The 12,371-nt window shown below is 56.6% G+C and overlaps 1 protein-coding gene across 1 annotated transcript in view; it reads right to left on the minus strand.

Moving 5' to 3' along the window:
- Nucleotides 1-3,795: 3,795 nt before the first annotated feature.
- The window catches only part of SPG7 (spastic paraplegia 7 (pure and complicated autosomal recessive)), a 21,424-nt gene continuing 12,848 nt past the window's right edge, over nucleotides 3,796-12,371 (minus strand). Inside the window, exons 10-17 of the mRNA XM_010843946.1 lie at nucleotides 10,629-10,753; nucleotides 10,018-10,120; nucleotides 9,323-9,433; nucleotides 7,943-8,058; nucleotides 6,791-6,947; nucleotides 6,092-6,258; nucleotides 5,498-5,575; nucleotides 3,796-4,136 (exon numbers count right to left, since the gene is read on the minus strand). Coding sequence (XP_010842248.1) covers nucleotides 3,978-4,136; nucleotides 5,498-5,575; nucleotides 6,092-6,258; nucleotides 6,791-6,947; nucleotides 7,943-8,058; nucleotides 9,323-9,433; nucleotides 10,018-10,120; nucleotides 10,629-10,753 — 1,016 coding nt within the window. The 3' untranslated portion in view covers nucleotides 3,796-3,977. The remainder of the gene's footprint in view (nucleotides 4,137-5,497; nucleotides 5,576-6,091; nucleotides 6,259-6,790; nucleotides 6,948-7,942; nucleotides 8,059-9,322; nucleotides 9,434-10,017; nucleotides 10,121-10,628; nucleotides 10,754-12,371) is intronic.

Consider the following 12,371-nt stretch of genomic DNA (forward strand, 5'->3'; position numbering starts at 1 on the left):
TCTTTGTGGCTGCACAAAGTCTTTCTCTAGTTGCAGTGCTCCAACTCTAGGTGCCCAGGGATCAAACCAATGTCCCCTGTGTTGGCGGGTGGATTCTTAACCTCTGGAGCATCAGGCAGTACCCCATGTCTTTGAGACACTTTTCAGTGATCCTGCCATGGATCCTTCTCATTGAGAACACAGTCCCCATCCTCTTCTCCTTCTGGACAGACCCACAGACTCGTGCAGCTCATCTGCTCATAGTCAGGGTGCTGCTGGGGTACCAGGGGAAGATTTGAAGTCTGGAGTTAATGGTGAGAAGGTGAAGCTGTAGCTTGAGGACCTCAGTCTGCTGCACACAGCCCAGCAACCCAACACATTTTTTCAACACCTGAATAGTTCACACTTGCGTCCTTAGGGAACATGCAGAAAAGCAAGTCCCGAGGCTCCCATGTGAGTGCTGAGAGCCTGCTGAGCTTCCCAGTTGGGAAGACTGAAGAAGTGAGCAGGAGTCCTTCTGATGCAAACACTTGTTTGCTCAAGGTTGTAAAAGTCTTCAGCTACAGGACAAGCCCCTCCCCGCTTGGCACAGAACTCCACAGCACAACTCTGCCAAGGGGCTTTTTCCCAGTCTGGGGCCTGCAAGGGCCACTGAAAGGACTGGCCAGTGGCGCTGGACTCAGTGCTCACTGGGCACAAAGTTTCTGGAGGAGGACCTGGAGGGGTGGGGTACACAGGGCTTCCCAGAATTTCCTTGTCATTGTGCTCCAGTTACTCAGAGGGGTCTGCTTGCCCCACACCTTCACCTGACTGGCCCCCCTCCAGCTGGTGCTTCAGAGTCGACCTCAAAGACAGTCAGCACTACCTCCTGAAGCCCTTTGACACACAGTCTTGATTTTTTTAAGTTTTTTATTTACTTTTGGCTGCACTGGGTCTTCACTGCTGCATGCAGGCTTTCTCTAGATGCAGTGAGCAGGGCCTGCTCTTCATTGCCGTGCGCAGGCTTTGCCTTGTGGAGCGCCGACTCCGGGGTGTGCGGGCTCAGCAGTTGTGGCTCCTGGGCTCAAGCGCAGGCTCAGTTGCGGCACACGTGCAGAGCTGCTCTGTGGCATGTGGTGTCGTCCTGGATCAGGGATCAAACCTGTGTCCCCTGCATTGGCAGGTGGGTTCCTAATCACGGGGCCACCAGGAAGGTCCCACAGTCTTGATTTTAAAAGTTAATCTCAAGAAATTCCCTGGGCTTTCGTGATTAGGATGCTGTGCTTTCACCCCTGGCCGGGTTCAGTCCCTAGTTGGGGAATTAAGATCCCACAAGCTGTGCAGTGCGGCCAAAATAATAACGATGTGTGTGTGCCAAGTCACTCAGTCATGTCAGGCTCTTTGCAACCTTGTGGACTGTAGTCCACCAGGCTCACCTGTCCATGGGATTCTCCAGCCAAGAATACTGGAGTGAGTTGCTCTATCCTCCTCCAGGGGATCTTCCCAACCCAGGAATCAAACCCATGACTCCTGAATTGGCAGGCATATTCTTTACCACTAGTGCCATCTGGGGAGCCCAATTCTGGGGAGCCCGATAATAATTAATTTAAAACATTAATCTCAAAGCAGCAATGTGTTTTTATTGTTTTGACACACAAAAAAAGGCATGTTCCTATAGCACTTTGCAGAAACTAGCACACTAACAGTGTCCTCAATATGAACCATTGGTTGAATTAGGAAAAGCAGGAACCTACTAACTCAGTAGGGACAGGTTGATGTTAGTGCTTCACCACAGAACTCAACCATTCGGCCTCTCAAATCTCCAGTCAGTTCAGTTGCTCAGTCGTGTCTGACCCTGCCACTCCATGGATTGCAGCATCCCAGGCTTCCCTGTCCATCTCCCAGAGCTTACTCAAACTCTATCCATTCAGTCGGTGATGCCATCCAGCCATCTCATCATCTGTCATCCCCTTCTCCTCCTGCCTTCAATCTTTCCCAGCATCAGGGTCTTTTCCAATGAGTCAGCTCTTCATATCAGGTGGCCAAAATACTGGAGCTTCAGCTTCAGCATCAGTCCTTCGATGAATATTTAGTGTTCATTTCCTCTAGGATTGACTGGTTTGATCTCCTTGCAGTCTAAGGGACTCTCAAGAGTCTTCTCCACCACAGTTCAAAAGCATCAATTCTTTGGTGCTCAGCTTTCTTTATGGTCCAGCTCTCACATCCATCAGAGCCAATATGTAAACCTGATAAGAGGCTGGGGGATTGCTGTTACATGAGGAACACCTCACGTCAGTGACCACCTGGCAGTGTGTTACTGTAACACAGATGTCTTATATGAAAGTTGCTGAGAGAGTGGATCTTGAAAGTAGTCATCACAAGAAAATCTTCTCTGTGTATGGTGACAAATATTAATTGTGATCATCTCCCAGTACATACAAATATGAACCACTGTCTTGTACATCTGGCATTAATACAACGGACTTCAACAAAAAATTTTAAAAACAAGAAGTGTAACAAAAAAAAATTGTGTTTATTTGAGCATAGATCAGATTGGAAAACAACTTGCATTATGATGTGAGAACTCTTAATTCTTCCAATATTCTTTGTCTTCTGGGCTCTGATGTGTTAAATGTATGTTCACTTAATGTCTGTCTCAGCAAGGAGCCCTCACACACCTGACTCCGAGACAGTTCCAGAAACTGCTGTCAGGCCATGCCGTATCCACTCTGCTGGGCAGAGTAGGTTGCCCAGTGGTCTGGCTGCTCTGGCGGCCATGAGCTGCTGTGGGAGAACCTCCACCCCCAGGAGCCCCTTAGGGAGGCGTGAGGAGCAGCAGGGACGGCTGAGGTCCCACTCCCAGGGCTCTCCTGTGTCTTAAGGACCAGGAGGTGACGTCACCTGTGACAACTCATTTCTGTACATCAGAGCACTGTCCCATCGGCCTCCCCTTGCTGGGCTCCCATGAGCCCACTCCCTGGCAAGCCCTGGGAAGGCAGGCTGCACTTCCTCCACTACAATGAGGTGCCCCTCTTCACCCCACTTAACAGCCTATTCCTGGCTAAGTGTCACCAGACACTGGCTGTTTTAATGTAAAGTACAAGGGGGTGAGCTTGGCCATGTCCCAGTGAGGTCACAGAAGGGCCCCACCCTCCTAACTCCAGGCTGTCTTCAGGAATTAAACAGGATAGGACAGAGGCAAGGTGTCCCCTCAGGGCCCCTCCTTGGGTGGGCACCTGCACCTGCCCTGTCCCTGTGCTTCTTTGGGGCACTGGGCGTGGGGGCGGCTCCAGGCGCTGGCACAGAAGGGGAAGTAACAAGCAGCAGGTTGTGTCACAGGGGACTGGGGCCCTGAGTGCACCTCGTCTGTCTGTGCCCCCTGCCGCTCCTGAGTCCTAGAAAAGGAAGCTGGTTCCTGCACAGCTGACCTCACCCTGCAGACACGGGATCCCTGATCCAGGACACCATCAGGGCAGAGCTGACCATGCAGGAGCACAGGCTTCCCTCCCCATCCTCTAGACATCCGCCAGGGGCCCACGTCCACACTGCAGGAGGTGGCCATGCCTTACTCCTCCAGCCCCAGCGCCTGCCCCTGGCTCTGACCGTGGGCCAGCGAGCCCAGGACAGGGCCCCACAGAGGATAGGCAGCAAGGGGCTCAGAGGTCCTTCCTGTGCAGAGCTGGAGATATTCTGACCAGGTTTCAGGGGCCACGAGGAGCCTCAAACTGTGAAACTGTTCAGCTCCCTCCTGAGATGGGGCCACTCCATGCGCACCTGTGATGAGCACAGGTGACCTTTCCACACGAGGACAACCCATAAACATAGATGAACCACCCATCTCGGCAGAGCCTTTTATTCCTCCAGGCAAGGAAGTCAATAAATAGATCTTGGGGGGTCTTGACCAGCGAGGGCTGAGAGGTGAGGACTGCATGCCCGGCCCCCTGGCTAGCACCAGAACAGGGGTGGTGGTAGGGGCACTACCGGGGCCAAGATGCCTCCTCCCCAAGCAGGGGCAGCTGCTAGGCCCCCTCCTCCTCCCCCGAGTCCTGCTTCTCCCTCTGGGCATCGCTCCACTTCTGCGGCGCGATCTTTTTCTTGGGCCCATGGGGCGGAGGGCCGATGAGGGCCTCGATGTCCTCGTAGTTGATCACTTCCTTTTCCAGCAGGGCACTCGCCAGCTGGAGGAACAAGAGGGCAGTGTGAGCGGCAGATGGGGGCCCAGACAAGAGCCCTTTGAGAGCAGAGCACGGAAGGGGGAGGGCCCGGCCTCCCAGACCTGCCACTTCCCAGGGATGCAGCACAGGCGGGCAGCCCATGCAAAGAATCGCTCCCTGTCTCCACCTTAGAGACAAGCCCAGCTGCCAGCCTCATTAACTTTTCTACTTCCCTTCCTAATCTGTTTATTTTGGGCAACTTGGATTTCTTCTGCAAATGCATGTGAGTGTCAGCATGGAGGGGCAGTGGAGGTGATGTGCAGGATATAGCCCCCAGTGACGGGTTCCCGTCACCCCCACACTGACTGCTCTGACAGCTGGCCCTTGGACAACACAGGCTTGAACTGCAAGGCTCTGCTCGCACTCAGGATTTTCTTCAATGAACCTGACTGCAGGACTGGGGACCTACAAGCCGCAGACGCAGAATTGTGGGCAGGGAGGGCCGACCTGAAGGCGGTGCCCAGGGTAAGTTGTGTGGCACTCAGTCCTGGAACTCCAGGACGGTGCGGGCAGGTCACAGCAGCAGCACAGACTCGGCTCCCATGACAGGGTCCTGGCAGGTTCTGCACTGCCCATGGCTCCACGCAGGCAGGTGTTGCTGGTCTTGAGAACGTGACACCACAGTCCCCACAACGTTGCCTTGAAGAAACAGCTGACCATCCACCAGGAGCTGCCCCTTCACTAGGTCCAGAGACACTGCCTCTGGGGTCACTCCAGACCCAACACCCAGCATCACTGTGAGGACATCACACATAGCCCAACCAGGGTTGCTCCCCACACACTAGACCAGCCCTCATGCTCTGCTGTCTGTAATAGGAGGGGGACTATCCCAGCCAAGAGGGCCTGGCAGACGTGAGCACCGAGAACAGAAGGTGACCTGGGTGAAGTGTGGGTGTGGTGGTCACTGGGTTGCAGAAAACAAGCCTGACTGATGGGGGGAGTGTTCATGGGCTGAGGGCTCTGTGCCATGTTTGCAGCTCCCTGTGCATCTGAAACTCTTCTGAGCTTTAATGTTTAGTGTAAAATTTCCAGAGCTTTGAATTGGAAAGGGCTTAAGCCACATCAACCAGACCCACTGCACACTGAAGCTGGTAATGGGCCCGAGGGCTGGCAGCATCCTCCTGTCTGCCCTGAAGAAACTGGCCCTGGCCTGGCAGGTGCGTGACATGAGGCTAAGCAAGGCAGGGAAGATGCTGGATCCAGCTGAGCTGGATGGGGTCTGTTGGTCATGTGGTTTTCTGGGAAGGGTGAGTGGCTGCATCAGTGTGAAGTGACAGTGGGCCCAGCTCCTGGCAGGCGTGGGGCCGGGGACAGCAGAGGCTCACCGCGTGGAGCTTGTCCAGGTTGTCCCGAAGCACCTGTTCCGTGTGCCTATAGGCAGTGGCCACCAGCAGCCTCGCTTCCTGCGAAGGGAGAAGATGTGTGATGGTCAGGATGGCTGCTGCTGCGCACGGAGTCCCCTGCGGCCTGGCCCCAGCACTAAGGCACGTGGAAGAAACTAAGGCACGAGTTCAGAACACGGCCTTTTGCGTCTTACAGGGGACAGGAGAGCACGGCGGCCAAGAGTCTCCTGCCCTCACCCCCACCCCGGGAACCCCCTGTGCAAGGGGCCGCCAGCTCCTGGAGCCTGGGACCCCATTTCATCCTCCACACCCAAGGCTGTCTACGTGCCAGTGCACCAGGCTGCCAGAGCTGTCTGAGGGTGGTGACACTGCCTGGCCATCTCCTCAGGCTGCAGAGATCACAGGCACTGGCTCTGTCCCCGGAGGCATTTATTCGCTGTCCCTGATGGCCCTGTAGCACCCACAGTTCCATCAGGAGCCAGTGGGTCCTTACCCAGAACCTCAGTTCCTGTGGGCACGGGGCCAACACACCAAACCCCCTCCCCACACACATGGCTCGGGCTGGGAGGGACTAACGTGGTCCATCATCTGCTGGAGGCCCTGGCTGAATGGACGCCGTCCGATGCCCGTGACGCCCTCCTGGGCCTCGGGGAAGGAGACAGGCCCGATGCTGGGTGCCATCCCAAACTGCTTCACCATGGAGTAGGCGATGCGGGTGACCTTCCGCAAGTCGTCCTGTGCCCCTGGAGTGTGGGATCAGAAAAGGAGGTGGTTCCCTGCAACTGCAGGTCAGGGACCCCACCAGCCCTGACAGCAGAGGCAGTACCCAGGGACCACTGTACCCTGACAGCAGAGGTGGGAACCCAGGGAACAACTGTGCCCTGTTGCTGGTCCTTTAAACTTAAAACATTTTTCTTTTCTGTGAAAAAACAACTCGGGGTTTCCCTGGTGGTCCAGTGATTGGGAATCCAGCTGCCAATGTTGGAGGCATGGGTTCAATCCCAGGTCCACGAAGATCCCACATGCTGAGGAGCAGCTAAGCCCATGGGCCACAACTACCGAAGCCCAAGTGCCCCCCAGGGCCCACGCTCAGTAACAAGAAAAGCCACCACAATGAAAAGCCTGCACGCCGCAACCAAGACCAGTGCAGCCAAACACAACCCTTAATGAAATTCAAGATGGTATGTGCATCCCACTATTTAGACCCCTCCACAGATTCCCTCTCCCTCGAGGAAGGGCTGAGGGCACCGAAGCAGCGCAGGAGCTGCTGCTCACCGGAAGTGACCCTGTTGAAAGAGATGGACTCGGATGCTCGGCCGCCCAGGGCCATGCACATGCGCTCGAATAGCTGCTCCCTGGTGAAGAGGTGCTGGTCTCTCGGGAGCATCTGAGCGAAGCCCAGGGCTGCATTGGTCCGAGGAGTGATGGACACCTGCACAGTGAGGTGGTCTGTTAGCCGGCAGGACCCAGGCTTCAGAGACGAGAGGGCACAAGATAGTCTTTGCTCAGAGGGTTCGAAGCAAGGAAGTCAATCCGAGGCCCCCATATTTCTAACAGCATTTGCAGAGAAGGGCGTGAGGACCCCACACATGACCACGTGTCCATGAAGGAAAGAACGGTGACGATGAGAGATGAGCCCACATGATGAGGCCGGCCCCGAACAGGCACAGGTCTGAGGGTCACAGCCTTAAGAGGCCACCCCGAGGCTCCGAGGAGTGCACGTCACCACGCTGGCTGGCAGGGACTGGGTGCGAGCGAGAGGACCTTCTTAGCACAACTCGTCTACCTGGCCCTCAGGCACCAAATGAATGTCCTACATTCATTTTCTTGAGATACTGCATGAAGACACTGATCTTAATTACTGGGTCTTCTCACACGTACACGGGTCTCAGTCACAGCCCTCTGCAGAGGACATGACACCAGCCTGAGTAGCGGGGCACCATCCAAGGCAGCCTGACAGCAATGCTCAGCTGTAGCCGACGCCCCTGGGAGACACCTGTACCCAGGTTGCAGCTGCCAGCACAGCCCTCTGTCTGGAGGTCAGGGAACAAGGAGTGAGGGGGGACAGGTCCAAGTGGCGGGCAGTTACAACCCTCAACACGGGGCACCCATGTCCCCAACATGGGCATTGTCCCTGGTGGTCACTCAGGGACCCCCGGTCAGAATGTTACCACCAGGGGTGGCGTCATGGCATTAGCCCTGCCACGTACATAACGTGCTGACCTCCTTTCTAAGTCAGCACATCTCAGAGCTGATAGTTCGCCCGGCAGTTCTTATTTCCACAACCTACCATGCAGATGGGGAGGGAGACTGCAGGTCATCATGTGGCCTTCCCACGGTCACCCACCCCCACCCCTCCAGGCACAAAACGTGGGCCTTCCAAAGTGAGCCCAACTGGGCAGCCAGGCTAGGGCTGCCCACACACACCTTCATCACAGCCTCCGTGTGCTCCAGCAGCCAGCCCACCAGGGCGTGGCCCGACTCATGGAACGCAACCACCTTCTGCTCTTCCTTGGAAAGGACTTTGCTCTTCTTGGCAGTCCCTGAAAGATCAGAAAAGTGAGCTCAGGCATCCCAAGTACATGGCAGGCACATTCCTGAGGTGCCAACGCAAAGTCGCCACCGGACTCTCAGCTTCTGTGTCCCCAGCCCAGCCACCCATCCTCTCCCCGGCTGCTCAGACTGTGAGGATGCCGCAGGAGCCTCGCTCAGCCCACTGACCCCACCACTCAAAACTCCGTGGACTGCAGCCCCTTCAACATGGCCCTCGCTGGGCTGCGGGGCCGACGGCATGACCTAGCAGGGCAGCTGCAGCCTGTGACTGTCCAGTCCTCTTACCTGAATCGCTGACCCTTCACCTCATAACCTTTCATTACATCCCCTGCTCAGGTCACTGCTGAGGCCTCACCCACTGTCCACTCGTCGTTACCCCTGAGTAAGCCCTGGGTTCAGGGATGCGACCAGGACCACCTACGCCGCCAGCTTCGAGAGGACACGTCCTACGTGCTGGCTGTGGCAGTCGGGCTGTCCCCGGGCCCTGGCGGCTGCCGCGAGGGAGTACCCTGCTCGAGGCGCTGCACGCTCGGGCAGGATTCTGGGCACTCTTCTCTAGTCTTTCCCACTTAGAACACACTTGCTGCAAGCATATCACTTTTCATGCAAAACAACTGGCTTATGTAAACTCTGATCTAGTGAGGAACCTCGAGGCGAGCCCTTCTGTCCTCGCGTACTCGCTGTCCCCACTGCGGAGGGTCTGTCCTAGGTCTGAAAGACTGAGGGGGACGGCCATCTGAGCGAGGCATGGCTTCCTCGGCATCCCGCTCGGTGCCTTGGGTGGAATTCCATTTAAGGATAAGACACACCATGTCTGGTGTTGCCACAGGGGCTACGGGAGCCCTGGCCTGCTCTCCTCACAGAAGTCCATGCATTCCACATCCAACAGCAGGAAAGCACTGCCCAGACACCGCCCTCCCCTTCCCCCCGACAGGGCACGGAGACCCTGGCATAAAAGGCCTCCTCCTCGACCTCAGGAGCAGCGGCTCCAACTCCTGCCCATGTGGACAGCAGCTGTCCGGCACCGCCCATCAGCTGGTGGGCCGAGGATGCTGAGTTTGCAAGATCCTTCTATATTTCTGTTTCAAGAGCACGCCTGCTCCTGGTCAACAGAGAGTATCTCAAACTAAGGAGAACAAGTCACACCTGACAGAGAAGCAGGAACAGGTGGCCTGTGTTCCCTCTGGGGCAATAATGCCATCACACAACGTCTAGGCCTGCCCCCTCCAGCCCCGTAAAGACGAGTCCGCATACCGGCCACGACACGCTCCACGGCGTAGTCCAGGTTGGATGTGTGCACAGCCGTGTGCCCCTCCCGCGCCGCGTGCAACGCGGCCTCGTTACAGATGTTGGCAATGTCAGCGCCTGTCAGCACGGGGGTGGGGGGTGTTAGTAGACGCAGAGGTATGGGGGTGGCAGGAGAGCCACCCTGTCCCCCTCGAGCTGCCCCACAGCTGTGCTCAGCAAGCAGCCTCTCTGGACCCCCTCTTTCCTTCCACCCACTGTTTCAGACACGCACTGAGGAATGAGAAAGGTTCTTGACACCCATGAGGTTCTAGTTCAGGGTGTTAAAGGTCCAAAGGGAAGAAACTTACACCATGATAACAAGGATTTACACCACGGTAACAGGGGTTTTTATTTACATCCCCCTGTGAAATGAGAACCGTACAGAAAAATCTAGATTTGTGATAACATGGAGAAGGTGGCGGGGAGGGACACGGCCTCGCAGGGTCTCCTCTGGTGGGGAGCAGTGGGAGGGAGCAAGGCTGGGACCACCCTGGGGCACAGGACAGAACCTTGGGGAGGAGTCCCTCTACCCCTGCCTGCTGGGCGCACACCACTCCCACCCCAGCTGTGCTGGCCGAGGAGCCCAGAGCAGGGCTGGAGAGTTCCTGGGGAGGTCCGCTCCCGTTGACCCCAGACTAGGACCAGCGCCCCTACGGCCCTACCACTGAAGCCAGGTGTCAGCTCCGCCAGCCGCTGGGAGTAAAAGCTGCTGGCCCGCGTCAGCTTCAGGCTCTTCAGGTGCTGCTCAAAGATCTCCTTCCTTTCCTAAAGGACAGAAGGCAAAGGCCACAGGTCAAAGGCCACGGGACAAAGGCCACAGTGCCGGCTCCCTGCCTGCTGATCAGGAGCCGCTGGCTGTGAGGTCAGCTTCTACTCTCAGAAACCAACTCAAGGGCTGCAAACGATACCTCCACGCGTGTCTCCACGGAAATACTAACCTGCCAGCCACCTGCTACACTCACCCTCCGGACCCTTCCCTGCTCCTGTGGGGTCTCCTGCTCCCTTGGGAGCCACCAGGAAGGCCCAACACCTCAGAGGTGGGTGTCCAAGTTGAGGCCTGAGGCAGCAGGGCCAAGAGGTCCCAGGGCTCACAGCCGTCCACCCCGTCAGGGCCACCGTGCAGCTCACTCTCCAAAGCCACCAGCACATGGGCGTGAGGCTCTGCAAATGCTATCCAAGGAACTCAGCCCAAACGTCTCATCATAAAGGTCAGTGAGAGTCAAAACCAGAAGAAGGGCAGGGAGCCCGGATGGACCAGCAGGGTCGCACTGACCTGCAGCGTGGGAAGGTCGATGAAAACGTGCCTGTCCAGTCGGCCCGGCCTTAGCAGAGCGTTGTCCAAAATGTCAGCTCGGTTGGTGGCCGCCAGGACGATGACGTGGTCGGTGGTACCCATTCCTGGAGGGACAGACAGTGGCCGTGAAGGTGCAGACCCCAACCGGGCAGCTTCCCCAGACCGCCACCGATAGCAACACCACCAGAAAAAATGAGGACCACCCAGTGTGCAAGAGGCACAGCTGCACTGCCGGAAAAGCCAAAGTCTCCCACGGAAACGAGAGGCTTGCTGGAGGCCAGGGCCCTGGACAGACCGGACTCTACTCCCTGGGCCACCTGGGGACAGAGGGGCACCCCCATAGCTTGTCTCAGCCTCCTGCCTGGGCTGCCCCTTAGGGTTCCCCAAATGCCTGCTTGCCACAGGCCAGGGCTATGAACACAGACCGTGAGATTATGTAACAGTGAAAAGACACTGAAAAACGGCAGAAACAAAGGATACAGGAGAAAACAACAGCCATGCCAGGGGCTCCAGGAGGGCGCTCCCGCAGAACGGCCTCTGTCAGCAACCCGCCACAGGGCTGGTTTAGGGACTCACAGTTGTGCACACACGAGAGGGTGACACCTTACAGACGTCCCCACGGCTGAGTGCTGACTCCTATGCAGGGCCCACGCTGCAGGCACAGGCCGTATGCTGCCCCCAGTGGCTGGGCACGTGCCCCTCCACTACCATCACCATGAAAACCTCACTGTGCCAGCCCCTCACAACTACTCATCTGTCTGTTCTCTAGAATTCTGTCATTTGCACAATCTCAGATGATTGGATCAGATGATTTATACTCTCTGAGGTGACCCTCTCATTTGGCATAAATCCTGAGGTCCAGTCAGGCAGGCTTGCATAACAACACCTGGTGTCTGCACTGTGGCCGGGTAAGCACACAGAGCTCAGCCAGGCACCCACTGAAGGTCGCACAGGCTCTTTCCAGGGTGTTCAGCAAGGGAACACTGGAGTGCCGTGTTCTGTGGACACCGGATAAGCGTGCAGATTGGGCGTGCTCAGTCTGTTCAGAGCCAGCCCGAGAGGCAGCATGCTGTCCACCCCCGCTGCAGGGGGTCAGGTTTGCTTCACGGACTCCTTTTCACAGCTGCTTCACTCACTTGAGGGCCCGGGTTCACAATGGGGTCTGGGATCCAGTCTCCTCATCCTCACCACGTCTGCTGTTGCCACTACCTTGATCAAAGACTGAGTGCACAGCTAAATGACAAGTGATGCGTGTTTGAGGACGGAGTCACGGCCCAGCACTAGAGAGCTGAGAACAGGCTCTGCAGAGGCACTGGCTGCGCTCGCGAGGAGGTGACGGCTCAGCACGGGAGGACGGTGCTTCAGCAAAACGTGCTGGAGCCGCCGGCATCCACACATACTGAGCCAGGACCAAGCGGCATGCCTCCTGCAGATTCAGCCAACACGGGTCACAGGCTAATGTTTTTCCACATTAGGCCGTGGGAGGGCCACCTGTGGCTCCCTTTGCTTCCTTTCTATTTTTATTGAAGTGTATGTTATTTACAGTGCTCACGTACACAACAGTGGCCCCACTATGTTCGCATACACGTATGTACTGATGTACGTTCTCACAGGTTTTCCTCCATCACACGTCATTACGAGGCACTGACTATAGGTCCTTGCTGGTTAGATACTGGGCTTTTCCATGAACTTGGGCAGAATCAAGTCCACGGGGGTGTGGAC

This window comes from Bison bison, unplaced genomic scaffold, assembly GCF_000754665.1.
Source record: "Bison bison bison isolate TAMUID 2011002044 unplaced genomic scaffold, Bison_UMD1.0 scf7180017864192, whole genome shotgun sequence".
NCBI lineage: Eukaryota > Metazoa > Chordata > Mammalia > Artiodactyla > Bovidae > Bison > Bison bison.